Source organism: Marmota marmota, unplaced genomic scaffold (genome assembly GCF_001458135.2).
Source record: "Marmota marmota marmota unplaced genomic scaffold, marMar, whole genome shotgun sequence".
Classification (NCBI taxonomy): Eukaryota; Metazoa; Chordata; class Mammalia; order Rodentia; family Sciuridae; genus Marmota; species Marmota marmota.
Window position 1 is genome coordinate 6641332 of NW_025999983.1, and position 23063 is coordinate 6664394.

The window sequence follows — 23063 nt, forward strand, 5'->3', positions numbered from 1 at the left end:
AACTTCATCCTTAAGAGACACAGGTCCCAGGGCATCTTGGGCTGTTTCCCTGTGGCATATGAGATGGCACACAGTAATTGTATGTTCAACACAGACGAGAGAGAATCATGAGATGGCCTCACATATCTAGGGGCATTTCAGCATTTGAGAAAAATAAAAAATACTCTGGGTCAGTGGTACCTGAGTTCCAATCACAGCTGGGCCTTGGCACACTGGTGGCCCCGACCCTGTTTGCCTCTGTTTGTTCATCTGAAACTGTGAATGGAAACCGTGAGGGCCACCGTAGGGTTACAGAGGACGATTCACAGAAAGCTCTCCCATGGCACCCTAATGTCTGTTGCTATCATCATCATACAAAACCACTGAGGTCCTTGAGCACCTCCCCCTGGGTGTTTAGGGCCAACGGGTCATTTCGTCTTTCCCCCCCACCCACTTTTTTTACCAGTCCTCTTTCTCCTCCTCCTTTTGTTTTGCTTTGACCTTTCCTCCTCTCACACCTACAGTCTGCTGGTGAGGCTGTCACTGCTCCTCATTGAGTCCTCCTTAGCAGCCGACTTGGGAATACATCCCTGTCAATCTTACCTGCTTTTGGAACTGACACCAGGTGTCAATCTCCAAAAGAATGCTGAGGCAGACCACTGTACCCCGGGAATCCTGCAGGGGGCCCACGAAGCATCTAAAAATAGCTCGAGTTCCATGGGAACATGGGGAGATCAGCGACCCAACTGTGGGTCTAATCTAGACAATGTCACACACCCTACCGTGTCTGACAAAGCGTGAGATCTTGAGAATCTGGACACACTGGTTCAGATCATCAGGAATGAAAACCTTCCCAGGGTCTGGGGCAGAAGGATCGACTTGGCAAGTTAACAAGCCCTGTCTCAAAATGAAAAATGAGAAGAAGGATCAGGGACGTAGCTCAGGGGTAGAGCACCCTGGGTTCAATCCCAGGCACCAAAAAAAAAAGTAATGAAAACCTATGGCGTTTTCTCTTGGACTGAGTTTGCTTTTGAGTTCACCCTAGAAGAGCCTTTCCCTGGTGACCCTTCTGTGGACCAAGAACTAGTTCACAATCACCATTTACTCAGATAAGCCTTTTAGTATTCTAACACACCTCCATCTATCTTTTAACATATATGCTGCATGTCAGTCTGAATACGAGCCTTGTATTTTCTCATTGTCTATCTCCAGCTTGTGTGTATTTTAAGGATTAAAACAAAAACAAAAACAAAAAACAGAAACTAATGACAAACATTGTGCTCATCCATTCAGTTGACAGCTGCATCCCCTATAACCTGGGTGTTGAGGGCCACAGCTGAGTCGGGATGACGCCTGGCATATTGCCAGAAGGGAATGGTTGAGAGGTGACGCCAGCGAGCCATTAAGATGATGCTGGATTGAAACAGGTTATGTATTCAATTGTATATAGACCCCTGCTGTCTGCCTCGGGCGCCCGCTACTTTGGAGTTCTCGCGGGGATTCCTGGGGAGTTCGAGTTGGTTGGTGAAGTTCCGGTTGGTGTATGGTGTTCCAAGGAAGGGCGTTCCTGTGAGTTCGGAAATAAAGTTTGTTCCTGCTTGAGTGGCTCATGATTTGTGCCCAGCCAGACTGCAGCATTTGGGCCCTTTCGCCGTCATTGTTTATACGATAATAATGAAACCCATAGTCCTCTCCTGCCTTCCCTCCTACACACTTGAGGGGGACAGACAACGGGGTGACTTCCAGGGAGTCCCATGAGGGAGCAAACAGAATGCAAATAGAATGATGGGCAGGGGCAGGTGGGAAGGGACCTTCTCTACCTGGGGTGCCCAAGAATGCTTCTCAAAAGAGGCAACTTTGAACTGAGGCCCAGAGACATTCCCAGTGCCAGACTGGGACTGACGAGCAGTCTAAATCTTCAGTGTTTTGCTTGTCATTGCCCCCAGACCAAGGATCCTTAGCGTGTACTTTGTCATCCACGTTGGCAAGCACAGACTATCGTCCATGCAAATAAGAATTCTTCACAGTGGGTAAGTGCCCAGAGCTTCCCACGTAGGGTTCTGGTGGTGACAGTGGACAATCACAGTGCTCACCTCCTTGTTATTTACACCTGCAGGCTGAGGGCTGCATACCACCTCTCCCTGGTCCTCGTGCACACTGACACCTTCCTGTGCACCAGGAAACAGTGTGATGACCTTCAAACGCTACACAAGGAATGTTAGCTCTCACACCTGCTGTTCATTTGGGGGCCACATTTCCTCAGATGAGGACATCAAACCAAACCCACACAAGGATGTCATAAATTAAAGATGCTGGCATCCCCAAGCCCACTGCGATTGTCAAGTCCGTTCTGAGAGTGCCACCACTTTTGATATTTCAGGGCCTACGGGTGCATCTCTCGCTTAACGTGCTGCTGAGATGTGAATGGATTTATAGGAAATATAAATGCTTTCTAAAAGCCACAAGTCAAGTGTGTGCATGCACACCCAGTGTGTCTTGTGCTCTGTCCACGTGCTGTGAGCCCTGTGTCGGTGGATGTCTGCGGCGCTAGAACAGGCTGTCATGGGCATCTCCGTCATAAGCATCATCCCCACTTATTTTCTGGAGTGTAGGATGCAAGGCCAGTGCGTGATTTCTCATTTGGGAATCGACATCTAGACGTCGCTTTAAAACACGTCATTTTCTTCTGAGGCATCCTGCTCCTTTTCCTTCCTCCCTCCCCTCTTTCCTTCCTTCCTTTCTCTCTCTTCCTTCTTTTAATAGTTTCTCCCTTCCCATAATTCTTCAGTATAGAGAAAGGGATAATAACAAAGAAACAAGAAAATAGAGTATAAACAGAAAGAGTTCATTTAGGCATTACTCAAAGAAAAAGAGGAGATAGGCATGAAGTTAATTTTCTTAGGGTTCACTTTTGTTTTCCTAATTGTTGTTTTGGGTTGTGACCTTTGTTTTGCTTTCAACTAGAGAACTAAGTTGGAACCGTTGGCTAGTGTCTTCAAGGAGCCTCCACACCAGCAATTTCAAATGATTTCTTGAAGTAAAATCTGATATGATCTCTTCAACTGTATATACTTCTATAGTGATAATCCATTAACAGAAATCATACATGCAAAGTCCCAATGAACTTAAGTCGCTCATTTCTATCAAAACTTTCTACTTCTAAAATGCACTAAATTCTAAGCACTTTGTCCATTATCATAAGCACTCGTTTGCCTAAGGATACAACAAGAATCTCTTTGACATCACTGATAGGAAACTTGGCATATACTGGATACAGAATAAACCAGATAATCTACAATGTCAAGATCATATTTCAAACTCTGGGCTCATCGTTTTATAGTTTTTAACTCTTTGAGATTTGTTCTGGGTAAAACTCATTCAAAATCTCCCCTCATGTTAACCTTATGCAATCTTTAATTTCTCTCTGAAAATCTAATGTGTTCTCTTTAGAAAAGTATAAAAACCAGGTGGGAAACAGGCCCAAGAGGTGGACATAATTCTAAGTCCTTCTGTGACCCCAGGGGCCTCCTACACTCCTTTCTTAATGGTCCTGCATGTAGGCAAAGAAGGGCCACCCACAGAAGTTAGCGGGTACTCTCTAGCCTCTCTCGTGTTGATCCGCCTTGATCTTTGGTGAAGATTAAATGAGTTTGTGCTTGGGCTCAGAGGATCAGTTATGACCCAGACAGTAGTTAAGCTCCAGGCCTAACTGCCAAGAGCCAATTCCCTTCTGACCAATTCCCTACAACTTTTGGAAGGAAATTCTACATCACTACTTAACTGCTTAAAAATGACTGATTTTTGCTGTTCAAAGTATTCTGAGTATTTCCATTTCTGCGGAGAATTCAGCATATTTAAATGACTACTTAGGTGCCCCGGCGTGAGGACTCCTTGACTCTTTCTGGTGGACTGTGGGGCCCCATCTGCCCCAGAGCTGCCTGTAGGGCAAAGACTCCCCCAGGTGAATTTCACGTGGATTTTATATCAGTGCTGAGGGATGAGGAAATGAGGACCTTCCTTCTGCTACTTCCCAGTCACTGTCCCTTTGTCCTCCCTGTCTTGAAGTTTGCAAGGAAGAGGAGTTTCAGAGAAGCAAACTCTGGGGAGTTGAGGAAAATCTAAAACACGATAGTACATAACTCGGCATGGCAAAGGGACAAACATAAGGTGCAGAGGTCCAATACATTTGGGCTCAAACTCTCTCTTCAGCTGTTACCTTGTTACCTAGAGAGGTAATTTGTTTTCTCTGAGCTTTAGTTTCCTCCTTTACAAAATCAAGATATTATTTTTTTTAAATAAAGAATTTGGTTCATGATGTCACAGACCCTGGACAAAATACCAGGCACCAATAGGCATTGGTGGTAATTTGCTTAGTTTGTATCCCTTTAGGTGTATAAACCAAGGTCACCTGTTCCTCCACCTTTGAAAACTGCTAAGGACTAACTCCTGACCTCCCTGACACATTTGGGAGAAGGGTATTTTTCTGTAGAATCATTATTTATTTATTTTTAACATCAAGTTTTTAAAATATTTATTTTTAATATCAAGTTTGCAAAAAAAAAAAAAAAGTGTCATTTGGGCATATAACACTGGGCGAGGAGCTTTCCTGAACACATTATCTCCAATCCCTTCAGCAATCTCACAAGTAGGTGCTGACTTCCCCACTTTGCAGCCAGTAACGGAAATTTAGAGATAGCAAACGGCCCTCTCACAGCTCCACAGATCTCAAGTGAAGGAGTCAGAGCGGCAACTCAGGGCGGGTTAGCAAAGTTTAACCTTTTCTAGAAAGCAGAATCAAATTAGTTTCCTTATGAAAGTCAGGGGAAAGCCTGTTGTGGTTAGGAGTTTGGGTCAAAATCATCTGGTTCTTTCTACTGGCATGAGGTGGGGACCTCACTGTCCCTGTCTGCCTGTTTTCTCAATTATAAAATGGCCACTTAATATGTCATGAGCTTTGTAATGTTTTGAACAACCAATTAAAAAAAAAAAAAAAGATGGGACCACGTGACATCGTGAGCGTGAGGCAGAGAACTCTGTGTCTAGTGAATTGTGCTCAGCTGTTATTTTAATGCACAGATATTTATCTAGTGAACAGCAGCAACCATTATATGCACGTCACTGAGTATATCTGAGTCCTTGGTGTAAATGATGTGTTTGCATTTAACATACTTTTAGAGACTTGCCGAAATGTTTCTTTGGTGAATGAATTGTATTTCTAGATAGGCAGCAGTAGAGATCATTTTCTGATGTCTGCTGAAATACAAGTAAACTCCAGTGCTTCTATCTGAAAATGCCAATGTACTTTATAGGCAAAATCAACCACAAAATGTTTATGGGGTCAGGCAGTGAGGTCTGAGGCACAAATGTGGTTGAGAAGGAGTCTCACAATGGTGTTAAAGTTCTGGAAGCAAATACTACGTGGGAGGCCACAGAAAGAGTGAATTGTTGTTCACACTTCAGCTTTGATTTGGAGACACCTGTGAAAGAAAATAATCCTCTCCCAGTACTCACTGGTTATTTTATTTCCAGAAAACATGCTTGTTATTTTATCCGAGGTAATTGTCTGGGCTGCAGGGAACGGTTTGTGACAAGTAAACAGCGCCACCTACTGGTTGTGGAGAGTAATTTTGCTAAGAGAAGAAATTCCTCTCTTTCGTGGGTGTGATCCCCCCCAAATAATGCTGAATGTTTTGATTTCAGGGAGCAAAGAGCCAACACTGATGTTAAAAAGAAAAATCAGACCACGTAGAAACAGATATGAATGTAGGCAAATTTCCTTCCTGGCATGAAGATTGCTCTTTTCTAAAGCGTTTGGGATTTTTTTCCCCCATCACGATAGACACGTCAGGTCTGCTCCAAGCATCTTAGTTCAAGTGCCAAGTGAAAATGTCTGGCTTCTATCACCTGATTTTCCTCCCTACATTGATTAAACAGATCGGCAGAGACAGTTCCAAACACACTATTTGTCTAACGCATTTACATATTAATATTTCCAAAGCAAATCTGGCTCTGAAGCTTTGTTATTTAAATGCTTTTATTTGATATGCTCAACACCATTTCAGAATGGCATTCAGCCCAGCCCACGCCATCCTGGACATTTAAATTAGAATAAGCAAGGATAGGCATGATGGCGACTCCAATGACCGCCGTGACCTTCTGCTAGGTGCCCTCGGAGTCAGCCAGACCTGGTTCAAATCCCAGGAGTAAGCATGGAGGTGCTGCAGTCCCTGGCATTCCTGGTGCCCCTGGTGGGTCACTGCTGCGGGTCAGGAGCAGGCCTAGGCCTGGACAGTGGTGGAGAGTAGTCTGTCTGCGTTCCCCAAGCCCAGCCCTGCCTGAGCCCTGGGCTTGGTGAATAATTGGACGTTGTTGATTTACAAAAGCTGACACTTTCATTTAATTTGGAGTAACTTTTACTTGGTGTAAAAGTTAAACCCAGGGAGGCAGATGGCAGTGATTGGCAACCCAAATCTCCAACAGGTGAAAGTTATTTGATCTGAGTCTCCTTATCTGTGAAGATGTGTGACTTGCAGGTTCTCGTGATGATTATAGGAAACAGCAGGTGTGGCGCCCCCAGCTCAGGCCCGGTGAGGAGCCCAAGTGCTGCTCTCACTGTTGTGTGGAAGTGAATCCATGCACTTCAAGTCGGATTAAATTGATGGCATATGGTCATGAAGCCATTAGATGAGTTTCACAGGCCATCAAAGGCCACTTGTCAAAAACTGTGCACTCACAAGTAGACCTCATTCCCCCTCTGGACCGGGGAGCAGGGAGGGGCCACCGGCTCAAAAGGCCGAATGTGGGTGGGCAAGCACTCGCCTTCCTTAGATCAGCCTCTCCACAGTCTCTTTCCTTGGTCTTCCCTTCCTCTCTTCCTTGGTGCCCATCCCAAATCATGAGCCACTTCTGTGGAGCTGGTTCCCAAACCAAGCTCCACATCCCCATGCCTCCCCTGCACCTTCTAGCAAGTGCCGGACATCCAGGTAGGCAAGTCCTCAAAGAGCAAGGTCCTTGGGGCAGGAGGAACGGGTGCTGCCTAGGTGTGACCGGGCACGCCCATCAGGGTAGATATGACATGTAAAAACCACCCCTCCCCCTCCACAGACCATGTGATGCCTCAGCCTTTGACAGGCCAAGACTGAGAGGTGCCCGGTCTCCAGGACTTGTCCAGAAGTGATTTGTCTTATAGTCAGAAGCTTGTGTCTCCTTCCTTGCTAATATTAGTTGCCGCAGTCTGGCTGGGCACAAAATCACGAGCCACTCAAGCAGGAACAAAGTTTATTTTTTGAAACTGCCGCCAATGTCCGGTACGCGCCCGGGAAGATTTTTCCCACCCACGCGGCCTCCTCCAGGACCCGCCGAGAGAGCTCCTCCCCCGGAACTCCCTCCTACTGTACTTCCCCAACCAATGGGAACTCTCCAGGAGTCCCGTAGCCGGCCTAGGTGAACAGCAGGAGTCCAATATCCATATGAATGCAAATCTTAACATAATCATATCATCTCAATGGCTAGCTGGCGTCACCTTTCGACCAAAAATGCCATGCATCATATACTTGGCTCTTAGCAATTAGTAAGAATAAAAGCTCAAAATGGCTTTTCTCTCTCTCTCTCTGATGACTATGAGCCAATATGAAAGCTTGTCCTACGGGGCAGCAGGCAGCGGGGTAGAGGGAAGGGCACTAACTAAGCAGGAGTCTCTATATTTGTAGCTGGGCTTGGTGAATTATTGGACAGTTGTTGATTTACAAAAGCTGACAGGCTGCCTGGGTTTGAATTTAGATGCAGAAGCTAACTGGCCAGTCACTAGTGAGCCTGGGAAGTGGTTCTGATCTCTTTTATGCATTTAATTAACACATATGAGCTGGGTGCCAACGACACACCTGGTGCTGTTCTAGAATATGGGACATGGCAGTGATCCAAAGAAGCAAAGACCACTGGCCTCACTTGTTTATACCCTGGCACGGGAAGCAGACCAAGAACAGCGTGTGGATGATGAGATCACTGACTTAGAGCCAGGCCCGCAAACTTTTTGGAAAGGGCAAGAAGTCATCTGGGGGACATGGGGCAGCCGCAGCCACTCGGTTCTGCTCCACCCCACCATCCTGGTAGGAAAGCAGTCACACAACTCCCAGGGTGGCTGTGTCCCTGAGATGGAGAGTGTGCTGCTGTGTCCACTGAGCAGGGTGATCACTGTGGAGAAGAACCAGGCGGGGCATCGGCAGTGCTGGGTTGGGGAGAGAAGGACAGGCCTCCGTGTGAAACCAGTGAGCAGAGGGGAGAACCAAGGCACAGCTGGACAAAGTGCTGGGCATGGTCTAGTGTGGCTGGAAGAGACAGTGAGGGGAGGGGAAACTGCGTGGCTTCTGGAGAGAGCGAGCAGGGAGACGGAGGACAGCCCTGCTCGGTGCTGGCTGCTGGGAAGGTCTGGGTCGGGTAAGTCCAGCAGGCCTGGGACCATGGCCACCCTGGGGGCAAGATCTGTGGAGGCTTAGATCTGAGGGAAGTGACAATTCCAGAAGGATCCCATGTGGACAGGAAGGAGCTGGCACACCTCTGGGGTTTGAGTTTCCTTGTGTGTAGCTGGAGAGAAGAACAGCACCTGGGGGTCGGTGGTGTGCGGATCTACTTGGTTACTTCACGGAAGAGCTCAGCACGGTGCTTACTACTTAGTGACTGCTCAGTGAATGTCAGGGTACCACGGTTGTCCCTTATCATAGAGCTGTTCTGGCTTCGCCTGGGCCTGAGCTAAGTCACTTACTAATTACATGATCTTGAAAAGGTTCTTAATCTCTGAGTCTCAGTTCTCCACATCTACAAAATGAGTTTAGGGGGAAAAAAAAGAGAGCCAACCGCATGAGCGGCAGCAGTGAGTTCTCAGATCTCACTGGCTACATCATCGCTACTCCTCGGTGACTTTTCAGCGACAGTTATGTTGGGTGAGTCGCCTGAGTTCTCCCGCAGCTCTGAGCTCAGCCCTGCAGTTGGACCTCAGCACCCTTCCTGGCCTTTGGGTCATGTTTGTTACACACTCACAGGCAAATCGTGACCCAAGACTCAGGTGGCACAGGGACGTGGCAGTTTCATTACCCTATAAAATGCCCAGCCCTGCATCCTCCCTCAGCGGCTGAGTACATTTAGGTAGAAGAAAGTAAATGCTTCCCTTACTCAGCTCCTTTTCAAAATGAGCTTCATTTCCTGGGAAGGATAAGAGAGTATTTAAAACAGAAACCCGTGATTTCCAGCATGCACAGAATGCAGTCTTTGGCAGCGGAGGGCTGTGCCCACACGGCTCAGATGCGTCCTGCTCCACGGAGACCACCCTCTCGTGGATAGCAATTTGCTGCAGCTTCCTCAGGAAAAGATCACCTTCCTCCATAAAAAGTAAAAAACTCAAAAAAAATAAGATCCACACTCTCAAGTGATTGTGAAGTCCTGAAGAGATCACAGTTTAACAGGATGAAGCCCTAACCACCTGACTTTCTCCACCTCTTAAAGTAAGTTTTGGCCAAGAGGCTACACATCAATAAATAATGATTCAGCTGGCCTCCTAAATGAGGTTTTGATACTCAGTTATTTGTTTCAACGAGGTGAGGGGAGAATATCTTGGCACATTTTTGCATTTCAGAAGGTTGAGGCTGAAGCTGGGGGTGGCTGCCAAGGACCTTCTGGGGCAGCAAACCTACGTGTGTGGGCCTCAGGCCATCGAAGCAGAATCTGGCCTAGCAGGTCACTCGTAGAGCTCCTGAGGCCACAGATTGGCGTCCGCCTTTGACAAACAGAACACTGCACACCCCAGGCCGGAACAGACACCAGGGTGCACACCGCCCAGGTTTGGGGAGTTTGGGGAGATGACTGGAAAGAGCTTCCTGTGCTGATTGTCATGGAGATCCAGAAGGTGGTCCCCGTCTCACCTCCACGGCACTTAGAAGCAAAATTAACAGGCTGTGCTCCTGAGAGCCATTTGCAGCAAAGAAGCAAAGGCGGCAAGTTACAATTGCCCCATGTTCTGCCCTCACCGACCCTCCCTACTGGTCCTAGGAAACAGTGCTGAAGACGCAGCCCTGCCTGGCCGCTGGGCTGGCTGGGCTGCCTGCCTTCCTCCTCCACTGCCTCGATCATCCGCCCAGACTCCTCTTAAGACAGCGGGAAAGAGAGAAAGGAGCAGTGGGGGACGCGTGCGGCCTGCCTCCGCTGTAAAAGCTTCCCTCTCCTCTCGGGAGTTTTCCTTTTAATTAAAAATTGCAGTTTTGAACCAACTTCCTCAGAGCTGGGGAGACTGGACGTCTCGTTTGTCCGAGGCATTTTCCTGGTCCCTAGAATGACCATGCGGCTCCCTCCTCAGCTTGAGCAACGTGGGAGGCTGGGACCAGAAAGCCCTGGCCTTTTGTGGGTGGCTAGGCCACAGGTGGCCCTGGACGCTGCGTGGCCAGTTCCACCCAGACTTCCTGCCCTCAGCCCATTTGCTCCCCTGACTGGCCCGAGCCCTGCTTTTTCCCTCAGTTCCCACCTTGGCTTCCCGCCCCCGCTGGCCACTTCCCTGGGCCTTCTGTGATTTATTAGGCAGGCTGTGCTGGCAAATTGCTCAAACCCCACTCCCTCTCCTGTGAGATACACATGAATTTCAAATCACCTTTCTTCCACTGGAAAGAGAAATGTCCCTGGCAGTGGGACAGAAAGTGCCTGAGGTGGAAACTTCCAGGCCCTGCCCTGGAGGCCGCTGTCCAGAGACAAGCTAGCCAGGCCCTCCCTGCAGCCCTCGGGCAGTGCTCCCTTGGACCTCTTCATCCCTGGCTTCCTGGTGATGTTTGTGTCCAGAAAAGGTAAATAAATCTCCAAAGAAGCCTAACTCGCTGCCTGTACTCAGCTCGGTCCCTGAGATACTCCAGTCCCACCGTGGTAAGAGGCAGGCGAGAGCCTCTGACCCCCGTCCCATGTCCAGCAGACGTCACAGGGACCCCTGGTTGATATTTAATCAGCTTTTGCTGAATGAATGAACATGCGAAGGAAGGACTCGGTTCCAGGCCTCGTCAAGGTCCGCAGCAGCCATATCGATCTCTTCAGTCAGGCTGTCGCCATGGTACCCAGACTCTCTGAAGGAGGGTCTCTGGGGTCTCATCAGCAAAACAGAGAGAATAAATCCTGCCTCGCAATGAAACCAGAGCTTACAAGTGCCCTAGAAAAAGTGCCCTGTTTGTATTATCACTTACAGTATTAACTTATTGATCTGCACAATAAAATCAGTCAGGGGCCAGCTGTGTGCGTGCTCTGCCTTCTTCCATGTGAAGAAGTGGGCTCCAGGATGAGCCCTCCTGCTGGACACCGGGAGGTGTGAGCGTGCCGCACTGTCTGCCTTTCTCACGTGGAGGTGATAAGCCCCATCACTTTGTTTTAAGAATCCTTGAATCGTCCTGAGGCTTAAACATTCTGCTTGTGCTTGATGCAACGCCATCTAGACCTTCACAGGCCATTTCCCTGAGAACGGATGATGTCTTTCCAATGGCACTTTTCCCTGCCTCTCACAATCACCGACTGAATCCTCTCCACTGATTCCCTCCCACGCTTCCCGGCTGGGGTGCCCCGCTCCACTCCATCTGCTGCCACGGAAGGAACCGTGTGGTCCACAGTAAGGACTCATGTGTAGGGACAGTTCACCTCGCTGCTGAGTGGATGGTCAGCCTGGACCCAGGGCTTCTCAGAGCATTGGGCCCACAGCAGGTCCTTGGCAGCCAGAAGCCAGTGTGCGGGAGCAGTCGGGGAGCTCAGACCTGCAGCCCACGAGAAGTGAGTACTGGGCCCCCAGTCTCACTGAAAGGCAGAGCTGCTGCTCACAGCTGGGACTTCTTTTTCCTTGACTGAAACAGAACAGGGCACAGTAGGTAAGAGGAGGACTTGGAGAAGCATCTGCACAAACTGCTGCTCCCAGACACAGGCTGAAGGAGGACACAGCCGGCCACCTCCTCAGGTACCAGGCTAGACCCACTCCTTCCCTCCCTCCCTCCNCCCTCCCTCCCTCACGCCCTGGGCCCCTTTGGCTGCCCAAGCCAGGTGCCAGATGTCTTCCCCATCTACTGCTTCAAGGGCAGCAGACATTGAAGCGCCAAGCTGCTGACCCAGCAGGTCCACAGTGCGCCCAGAACCTGTGCCTGTCATGTTTTCAATCCTGGCATGGGGACCAGAAAGGTCATCAGTGCCCAGTTTAGCAACTTGATTCAACATTCACATAAGACAGAATTTAATCTTCCTGTTGCAAATACTCCCTGAAATATTTTTCAATTCTGCTTCTCAGCTGAAAAGCAAGCCAGGGTAAACTTCATGAGGAGGGATCTACCACTCAGATTTAGCTTTGTTGATCTAAGGCAGCTGTGAGAATCTTGGTAAAGAAAGAAGAGCAAGCTCTGAAGCACACGGCGCCGGCACCGCGGGCTGTGGCGGGATGGGGGCTGGACTGCGCAGAGCTGGGTCTGCAGCGCATCCTTTCCTATGGGCTTTTAAACCCTTATTCCATGAACTGCTGTTTATTGCAAAAGAGCATGCCGAGGTTGGGGAACCTTCCAGCAACCTAAAATATCCAGCAAGCACACGACTTCCCTTTGAACTAGACATGGTCCTGATGTGAATGCCACTCATCTCTGCCCTTAGAAAGGGGCCACATCAGGACTGGGTCCTTCTCCACGGGGGTTCATCTGTTAGTGTCTGCATGCTTCATTTTTGTGTGCCATTTTGTAATTTATTCTCAAAGATCCTACTGCAGGAGCCATATGGCCATTCTAACCTGGCACACGAGAGAACACATAATGGCCTAATAGTCTCAGAGATTTTCTGTCCAAAATGCTTGTAGTACTGAAGTGTATTTCCAACCACAAAGCCACAGTGATTGAAAAATCGACTTCCCCCACACAGCATCGGCAAGACTCGCTGCACGCTCACCACCTATATTTTGGGGTAATATGTAAATGGGTAAAGGTCAGTCCATTTTGGTTGAGATTTCTTGATCCATTTCTTAATATTTTGTTTTAAGATAGCAATGGGAAGCATTGTCACGGTGCATGACACCTCTGGATTCTTTTTCAATACTCTGAATGACTTCAAGTGACACTGTAAAGATACCAAAAAAAAAAAAAAATATATATATATATACACTCTGCCAACTTTCCTGCCAAGATTCCCACAGCAGCGTCTGCGCCCCTCAGGTCCTCCCTGCACTCACCAGTCCTCCTTCCCCACAGGGCACCCTCTGGGGCTGCGCCTGAGAACCCAGCTAAGACTGGACCAAAACACCCTCCTTTTGAAAATGTAAGAGATTTTATTATTACAAAAGCAAAGCATACTCACTAGCAATGTCAAAAACTTAAGCAGGGTGGAGAAAAAGAACACAGCAATCATCATCCCATGTAGCTGGAGGTGAGATTTTTGATTCATTGCTATAGAGCTTTCTAAATACTTCTTATATCCACACACACACATTTTTTTAACAGAAATGGGTTTATGGGTTTTTACCAGTTTTTTTACCCTTAATAGCATCACAAACACCTTTATAATTTCCCTAATGCCACATTTAATGATGATCATTAATGAGGACACAACATGATTTGCTTAAATAACTTACCTAACAGAATGACAATAATTATTCTATGGCCTGATTTTTGCTACATTCCTGATTTTTCTCTAGAAAAGAATTCTAGAAGGGCCAAAGGATGTGCATGTTTTTAAGGCTTTGCACACAAAGCATTTGCTCGGCCATAAGAAGAGTCTTTTTGTGTCTTAACCTTCCTGAAATTAGCACGATGTTTTAAATAGATGTGGATGTCTACAGTGGTAACTTTTTTCCTTCCTCTCTTTTGTCAAGCTGTTATTAAGTTGAAGGTGCCTTTTGCAATTAATGCCATCTTAGAATTAAGGCACTCCAGTCCTGGCAAGCTGCCTCCCGGGAGTAGTTGTCCCACGTACAGACCCTCCCACAAGGTGGCTTTGCTACTTCCCCACACCACCCCTCTTTTCACGTTTGCCAAATGAAAGGAAGTTTCATGTCTTGGTCATCAAGCTAGTGCATTCCCACAGTTCCGATGCACTAATAATTACCCTTAGCATAGTTCTTAGAAATTTTAATAATTTTGGTATGACTTTATTTTTCCACATAGAGTATGACTCTTCCTTGGTGCAAAAAAAAATTGTAAAACATAAAAACATAAAGAATTTTTAATATGGCATGCTCACTGTACCAATTTTTACATAAATACAACTTGGTGATCCTAAAATTAAATCTTAATTATATTCCTCTAAAGTTCCATTTGATAGGAAATACCAAGTGAACCCAAACCTAGGGTCAACACAGCATCTCCAAGTCAGCAGGGAAAGCGTGTCCTTACTGGCGGCCCTGTGTGGATCCCTTCCTTCCTTAGGGCCAGCCCTATTCCCACCTTCAGTGAAGATGCAATGGGGTGACATCGTAATTCATTGTCTGGAAAGCAATGACAGATTTGCAGTGGATCAGGGAGCGCGACTCGGTGTGGAGCACAGTTGGGCAGGAACAAGCCACAGCAAGAAGGACAGGATGAAGGCAGAGTCCATTGGCCTGAGTAGCTTGGAAAGCACTGGGTAGAGGGAGCTTAGGAACAGCCCCCTGACCTCATGACGTTGACACTAGCCTGGATCCCGCTTCCTCTGGGCTAGTGCTGATTCAGAAAGCACTCTGCCAGGACGTGAGAGCCACGGCACTCAGATCTGTGTCACCCTGAGTAGGAAGCCAGCTTACGACACGGCTCGGGAGGACAGAGTGAGAAGTTCCTGCCAAGTCATGTGATTTAACACTTAAAAGGCATGTATGTGTCAAGCTGACATCGCTCTCCAGAAGAACTTGGAAGCGGCCCACCTTACGTTTGGGTGGATTTGAGTAAAATACCTGACATGTGCCAATGGAGGCTCCAGGTTCCTTTCAGAAGCATCCGATAAAACCTTACTGCTTTAAAATAATTAGAAAATTAGTGGAAAGACTTAGTCATAAACCAAGACTCATGTAAGGTCAAATTTCAAGTATATATAAAGGGGGGGGTGTGGACAGAAGGTCGCCAGTCCACAGACCACTTGCTACCATCCCTCTACTTGGGTCTGTTCCCAGTGCCAAACGCACGTCAGATATGTGTTGATTTTAGATACATGAAACCAATTTGACTTTCCTCTTCAGCAAAGAAAATGATATTTTTCAAAATTCATGGGAGTAAAAGTCCAACTTTTAAGGCACTGTTTGAACTGCCACCGTTGAAGGACTGGTGCAGATGTGCACATGACCCTCCTCCTTGTCTCTGGCACAACCTCCTCAGCTGTCAGAGGATGCGAGATGGAACCCGAGCCGCCTGGCACTGAGCGCCCACGGGCCCGGGTTCCCTGTGCAGCCCAGAACGCCAGCCAGGAGCGTCGTGGACACAGCGGCCACTGCCGGGTCAAGGAACTAGGTCACCACTGCAGCTGCCATGAATGAGTAACGATCTTGAAAAAGAAGTCCATAAGCAAATGACAATGAATGGCTTTTCTCCCCGGTCCAGTTGTAAATCCTGCCTCTGTGCAACAAGGGCTCTTGCCCACTGCGGTCTGTCCTTGGCCTGGGAGATGTTTGGGGACGTAAATCAGTGTTCAGGTTAGAGGGGCAGCACTGGAGCAGGTGACAGGGGGCGATGTGGTCATTTAGTCACTCCTCTGCCTTCAGTGAGATGCAGAATGATGAACTTAGGTCCCGCCGTCCCAGTGAGGAATTTCTGTTGGAATTCCATCCCAGTATGTGTGACCTGCCTTCTCCAGCTCTTCAGAAGGATGTTGCTACCGGCTTGATGGGGGGATGGGTTCTGCACAGCGATACAGGCCGTCTGCGCCATTTTGATACAGGGGAAGGCGTGGCCGTCTGCGCCATTTCATGACACTTTCCAACAAGGACTTCGGTGCTTAGAGACAGAGCCTTCTGAATATTTCATTTTGACTCTTGTTATTGTGCCATGAGTGACATACACCATGATACACTTTCCAGAAAAGACTCTCTGCACAGAGTCACGGAAATGTGTTATCGCCGATAATGTCAACAGAGGGAAGTCCTGGCACATTTTTAGCATCTCAATTTTGAATCTTTGTTAGCTACAATTTACCGAAGCCATTGGGGCCACGGAGATGAGTTACTCTGTCTAGGCTCCAGCTAGGCTTGAGGGCATTGATCACACAGGCCCTGCTTGCAGGACTGTCCTGTGCTCATCCTAATTAATCTTATTTGCCCTTCGAGAGCCCAAGCGTCACCCAGCTGTGGAATGTGGCCACACTGCTGGGAGCACAGACCCTCCCCTGCTCCGTGGTGGCTCCAGCCCATCGTCACAGAGGAGTGCCTGTGTCCCCCCTCTCTCCCTCCTTGAGCCAACCCTACCAGGTACCCCTCAGGGCCTAGTGTGCGGTGGATGGCAGCACTGGGAGCACATGGATGGCCCTAAGGAGCCCGAGGTTGTGGGGTGGCATATAAGAGAACACAGTGCGGGGGGGGGGATGGGAAGTAGGTTGGGTGTGTCCAGGGCAGTGGGCACATGCCAGAGAAGATCAAGCCTAGCCTGGGCTCAGGGGGTTCCCGGGGTGATTTCTGAATTGAGAATCACAGCCGAGTGGCTATAGCACACTCGGCTGAGCAAAGCTGGGAGAGGGGCAGGGGCAGCACAGCTCAGGAGCAGAGGATGCAGCTGCTCCCCAGAGACCAAGCCCGGCCGGCCTGGGCCTTCGTCCCTGCGCTTGGTCCCTGCTGTGCACTGCAGCCCCTCCAGGAGGTGAGCGGTTTGCCATTTCTCCATAGGCCCCTTGATGAGCCGTTGGCCTTCTGAAGACTTGATTCCAGTCATAGAGACAGACAGACAGACAGACAGGGATGGCATTTCAACGAATAGTTAGATCACTGTAATTATTCACTGAAAGCCCATTTGTGCTTGTTGTGATCCAAGTTGTTGGGCAATTTTTTAAAATATAGAATAATGTTAGCCGCCCCGCCCCCCCCACCACCACCACCCTGTTTGGTGACATTACTGGAAGAAAAGGGGACCTATTCCACCCTAGAGAGCATCAACCCAGACGCTAGTGGCCCTGTGGCTGCAAACCAAGGGGGTACTGCACAGCCAGCCGCTGGCCCTTTCCTGGTCACTGTCATTCGGCTAAATGAGCGTCCCTGTAATGTTAAAGGACCAAGAAAGCTATTAGTGAGGAGGCCGCGCGGAGGATGGCACCTCATTCGCTCACCTGAGGTCCGCCATTATCTCAGCAGCTGGGAAATGCAGTGGAGGTCCCGCTCTTTAGCCGCCTTAATTAGTTTGCTTTCTACCTCCTTAGCAAAGCAATAAGATGGGGAAAGGGAAGACAACAGGCGGGGGAGAGTCGTGTAAGTCTGAGTTCTATTTTATAATTTAGCGATGCCGCAGGTGTGAGTGCTGCTGGCAGATAAGGCTTTCAGGTCACTGAAGGGCCTCCTCCGCTCCTGCTCAGGACCCCGGCCAGCGTTATCTTGTGCTAACAGCTGTCCAGAGGAGCCCCGGAGTCCAGAATGGGCCAAGGCCTGGGTGGCAAGCCCTCTGTGAGTGTTTCTGGCTTCCACCATTGTCTGCAGGCAGGGCAGAGATGCATATCCAGGGAGGATAATATGGGAATGGATCCCGCCATTATTAAGCAGCCCCAGCTGTGACCTGCTCTGAGCCTGGAGAACACAAACAGAAGCATTAGCCAGCTTAGCTCCTGAGGGAGGCCTGGCTGAGTAGACATCTCAGACCCAGGGGTTCTGGTGGCTGCCCTCCCTCTTTAAACTGGAATGCTCATGAATACAACGTAGGGCAGAGGACCTGGGGCAGGGAACCCTGAGTTCCAGCAGAGCCCTCGGTAATGCAGATGCCCGGGGCCTGCTAACTTCCCCTGGAGACAGGCACGGGAAGGAGTCGACGTTCTGGAGGTCTGGGTCAGCTTCTTGCCTTAGAGTGTTCTTCCCTTCAAGGGTGAAATCCCAATCCTAACAACCTTCCAAATTAATTCTCAAGTGCTGAAGAATTGCCGCCTTAGCTATCACAAATGAAAGTCCAGTTGCTCCGTGCGAGGCTTTCTGCTCCCAGGCCTTTACGCCTGGAAGCAACTCTTTAACCCAAACCTCTGGGTTGGCTAAATGGAGAGCCTGCCATAACCGGGGTCGAAGGTGAACACGGACAGATCCTGATGGCACGTTTGTTAGCAACCCCATAAGGAAGGGTGCTGCTGGAGACCGTCACCCTCCTCTGCAGTGTGCTCTGAGCACAGTCTGCCTGTGATGAATGGTCTGGCCGCTATCTATCCTTGGTACAAGATTTGACAGAGTGAACAAGCAGGAACAGCAGACACCCAGAGACGCAGTGAAGGTTACAGATAACCCCAAACAGCTCTTCCTGTCTGCGCTTCTTGAACAAATGGCTCAGAGTGTGTGGCAGGAAGAATCTTATGTTCTCACTGTAGACAGTTACACCTTGTTTTCTTTAATCTGACTCATTTTCTGTACCCTGAAGTTCCTTCCTCCATCGGTACAAAACGGAACTCAACTCTCCCAAAGGCTGAAGTAGAGCAGCCATCATTGGAGGGAAACAAAACTTTGAATTTAAATAATTAGAATCATTAAAGCACTTGTGGTTTTTCTAACCTTCCTGATGTCCCTACTTACCTCTGAAATGTTGAAGGTGTTCTCTTCTTTTGTCCTGTGATACCTTCACTGACCACCTTCATGATCTGAGCAGCCCTTGGAGTAGTGGCTCTGCACTGTCCACTGGGCTCCTGAGCACGTGGAATGGGGCTGGTCCAAATGGAGCCATTTCGCAAGTGCACAGGATTTCCAAAGCTTGAGAGTGAAAAAGGCAAAGTAACTTGGTAACCAGCTCATATCGGTGACATGTTGAAATTATACGACTTTGAATTTAAGTGACTTAATTTAAGTCACTCCACCGCTTTCTTTTTCCTCTTTGTAGCTACAAAAACATTTTTAATCATTGTATCAGTTGGACAGAGCCATTCTATTCCGTGTCCTTTCACCAAAAGTGTTAAGATCAAAAGAATGAAATGGTGCAGAATTACCACTGTGGCCCGGTTCTGTTAGGAATGCTCTCCCAAGACCAAAAGTGCTTTCCTTAGCGACTGTCTTCTCTGGCTCCGTGGCTGGACACCATTAGCCCCTTGGTGGTCACAGGACACTAATTAGCCACACAGGGGTGCTCGAGGCTTCTTGGTGCACTTGGGCCACACAGCGTGGTGCTGGGCTCCTCTTGCCCCAGGCAGCTGGCTCAGCCTGGCTGAGCGTCCACACCACAGCCCTGGTCCTACAGCCCCCGTCACACCACAGTTCCATAGCTGGTTGCCAGCCCTGACCCTGTCTAGCCCTAGTCCCTCACCCCAGCTGCCTACTCCCCTGTGTACCCCAACTCCAGGGTCCAGAGGAAGAACTGCCACCCCTCCCTGAAACCCCCCGGGACTGGCACCTCCCTGGCAGTCATAGTTGTCCTTGTCCCTGTCCCCCCTTGTCCTCCCACTCATGCCCTGTGCTCCCACAGGACCTCAGGTCCATTACACAAGGAGGCTGTGGCCAAGCGAACTCTGTGGTGGGAGAGCACCCAGGCAGCAGCACTCGCCCAGCACGCAGGACGTGCCTGTGGAAGCAGGGTGGGATGGGATGGTGGCTCCTGGGGGCCTGGGAGTGGTCACCTATGACTACGTCGTAGTTCTGTGCAGACCCCTGGGCACCTGGCCCAGGGTGGGCACTCAGGGACTTTGGGCAGCATGAATGAGCTAGAGCAGTTTCCCCACCTCGGTCACAGTGATCGTGTTGACATGCAGATCCTGACCCCGTGCTCCTGGGCATCGGGTGCCATTCCACTTGTCTCCCAGGTCCCAGGTGGTGCTGAGGCTGCTGGTCTGGGGACTCCTGGATCACTGCTGGGACCAGTGTTGGGGCTTCCTCTGAGTTCATGTTTCAGAGGCCCCTGTTGACGTGGCGATCCAGGCCTCCCCTGATCCAGAGGGTCTCCTGCTGGGAGAACGGTCCATTAGGAAGAGCAGGGTTGGAGCAGGGCCTCCCCGCACGACCTCTCACCAGCAATTGTGCCCAGGAGTCTGCCTCAAGAACAATCCCCACCTTGTTTAGCAGCCGTAACGCTTCAAGGGCATTTGGATTTCCCAGGCCTTGACTTTCTCTGGAGCTTTACGTCTGCTCCTAACCCTCTCTTCCTATCATCTTCATTCTCTTTCTTCCTCATCTTCTTCCCTTTTCCAACAACTCTGAGCCCTGTCAGAGTGGAGCCTCTCCAACCGTCACACCCAAGACCGCAGCCTTGGAGTCCGGCTCATCATTGTACCCTTGAGCCCCACCGTGGGCTCTGAGTTCACTAAGGAAGTCCCCTGGCCAGATGGCTTTGTTCTTGTCCTCCAGCTCTCAGGCCCACCCCTCCCTTGTCACCCAAGGAATTCACCACTGCGCCACCTACCCATCTGCGTGTCTGTGTGGCAGTTACTCTGTGAGTCCCTGGTACCTCCTCAGTGATCACACAGCATTAGAGCTGACTTGAGTTTGAAGTGACTGTGGCCCATCCAAATGGAAAGGCACGGTAGGCGGCATGCAGCTCGGAGGGGGTCAGGAGCACAGGCTAGGGTTCAAGTTGTTAGCAGAGAGGCCACCGATTAGGCCTCTCTGTCTGAAGGAACAGAGGTGATGAGCATAAAAGCAAATGCCATTTCCAGGTGCCTTTGCCCCCTGACTTAACCCACCCGGTGGTCTCTTCCCTATGAGCCTCTGTGGCCTGCATGGGACTATTTCATAAGATATTTTTTTTAACATTTTACCTTTTATTAAGGCAAGTTTGTGAAAATAATGTAATACACCCAGATCTTTTCACGAACTTTCCACTGACAACATTTTTTAATGTAAGAAACATACCGAAAAACCTACATTTTATAAAAAGTCACCTCAATACCAGAAAATAGTTAATGAAAGATGTTGAACCCAGTTTACTTTTTAAAGGATGCTCTTTCCTTGACTCAAATTCCAAGTGTTATTCATCATCTTTAGAGCCAGTTTTGCTTAAAAGCTTCAAGACATCAACCCAATTCCAGCCTCGAGGGAGTTCCCCTTTATGATCTGTTTTGTCTGCCAGTTTACGTTTCTGGGCTTTAGAAAGTTGTCCTTTTTTGTCATTTTTCTTATTTGATGGAGCTGTATTAGGAGTTTCAACAGAGATGATATTGCTTATAGACGTTGTAGAATCAGTGGGACAATGATTCTCCATGAACTGCTCTTTATTGTCTTTGGCATATTCAAACAATGTATAGGTCATAGCAGTTCCAAGATTCACTTCCACAGCTTCCTGTAACTTCCTGTAACTCTGCTTTACAGCTGATGATATGGTGTTGTTAAAAAAAAAAAAAAAAGCGTTCATAGATATAATTGGAGGTGTTTGGGGATATGTTTCTGTCCAGGAAATCTCTATTAAGAAGGCTTTGGGATCACCATTTTCACCTATATATAATGTATTCACTAAGTACTTTTTGTTCCATTTACTTTATTTCTCCCTTTTTATCATAGAATCAACTTCCACTCTCCCAACATGTGTGATATTTTTCCTTTGTTTTTTGTTGAACAGTTTGAAAGCAAAGTATCCTAAGAACATTCTCTTTAATAACCACAGGACCATTATCACACCCTATATTGAAATGAAACTGGACTTAATTCCCAGAAACTTTCATCTCGTTCATAAATAGAACGGAATGCTTCTAGTTCCATCTCCTGGTCCTCGTCCAGGCGGACAGCGTTCACGACAACTAAGAAAAAGCAAGGGCAGTGGCCCAAGGCCAGGGCATTCCCCTTCGGTGCAGGGTGGGGAGTAAGCTCCTCTGAGCCGTAAACCGAGTTCAGGCGCACACTCAGCGGTCTACAGTATCCAGCAGGACTAGGTGGGCAGTGGGCGGAAGGCCGTGGCAGGTGGGGCGCTCAGGCATCTAGTGGCAGGTGGGGCGCTCAGGCAACGGCAGAGGCTCTGCAAGATATATTTTTTGATTGATTTTTTTTTTATCATTGATGAATTTGGAAAGAAAAAGAAACTCCAAAGACAAAAGCCTCCAAAACGTGCTAGCAAGGCTCCCCAACATGGTTGAGCTGGCCCTGCCCCAGGGTGCCAAGGGCCCGGCCCAGGTGTTCTGGGGAAGCATTTGGTCTCCCCTGCTGTGCTAAAGAGCATAAGGATGCCCACAGGCGCGTGGGACAAATTGGGCTCAAATTGCCATATGGCTTGGATTTCACATTTTCCAGGGCATAGTCTAATCATTTCTACAGAGTCTAATGCCTTGCTGCAGATTGTAAATGATAAGGTCACATGGATTAGAGACCAGTTAAAAATTATAGAAGACATATGCTATGCATTTTACTAATGAATGGCCATATTCAAACATGTTCACTAATTAATGGCAATATTTGAATGGGTCCACTAATGAATGGCAATATTTGAACGTAGTGTTGAATTTGATACCCTGTGACCAGAGCTCCGTTTCTAGAAGGAGCCAAATGCTCCATAAGGTCTGGGAAATGCGGATTTGAAAGAAAAATTGGGCAGGCCTTCCAAGATGTTAAAGGAATTCTCAGAGACTGAAATCTGCCCACCAACAAGTTTGTTTAGATGACATTGACAGTGCGAATATTATCGTCAAATCCTCCGAGAGGCTCAGCTGCTACCAAATCCTACTTCAGCCTTTGGAAACAAGGGAAACCATGAATCCAGAGGGATAGCAGGGAACTCAGAAGAAGGGCATCATCACCACAGTAAGTTGTTCTTAAAAGTGGTAAAAAAGAAGTAAGAAAGGAAGGGGGGAGTTAGGGACAGAGTCACTGCCATAAATTGTACCTGGCCCAGCTTCCTGTGTCCCCTGGAGGGCTGCTGTTAGGACACCTAGTAGCCCTTGCTGAGGGTTGGTTCTGTCCTGTAAGGCCCCGGACACAGCACAGGGGGGAACCTGAGGATCCCCGTCCTCTGTTTTCCACTGGGACCTCCAGTGTGTTGGCTTCCTGTGATGAAATCTACACAAAGTCC

At 48.6% G+C, this 23063-nt stretch overlaps 2 protein-coding genes across 4 annotated transcripts in view; one reads left to right on the forward strand and one right to left on the reverse strand.

Annotated features, from left to right (window-relative positions):
• Prkn (parkin RBR E3 ubiquitin protein ligase) overlaps window positions 1-23063 on the forward strand; it is a 1173661-nt gene that overhangs the window by 1110600 nt on the left and 39998 nt on the right. The gene's annotated exons all lie outside the window — the stretch shown is intronic.
• Window positions 20989-21788, reverse strand: LOC107153166 (RWD domain-containing protein 4-like). Of its 2 annotated transcripts, none has more exons than XM_048805874.1 (2): window positions 21683-21788; window positions 20989-21499 (listed from the first exon to the last, which is right to left on the reverse strand). In XM_048805874.1, the coding sequence occupies exon 2, from the start codon at window positions 21417-21419 to the stop codon at window positions 21036-21038; it is 384 nt and encodes a 127-aa protein (XP_048661831.1). In that variant the 5' UTR covers window positions 21420-21499; window positions 21683-21788; the 3' UTR covers window positions 20989-21035. The 2 variants fall into 2 exon arrangements, with proteins under 2 accessions (XP_048661831.1, XP_015354168.2); XM_015498682.2 differs by having other exon boundaries at window positions 20989-21503; window positions 21683-21787.

What these genes read in the sequence shown, in the direction of transcription:
- LOC107153166 (XM_015498682.2), bottom strand. Translation starts at nt 21,763, where the DNA reads ATGGAACTAGAAGCATTCCGTTCTATTTATGAACGAGATGAAAGTTTC. An exon ending in CAGTTTCATTTCAATATAGG is followed by an intron (nt 21,504 to 21,682) that starts GTGTGATAATGG and finishes AATACATTATAT; the next exon opens with ATAGGTGAAAATGGTGATCC.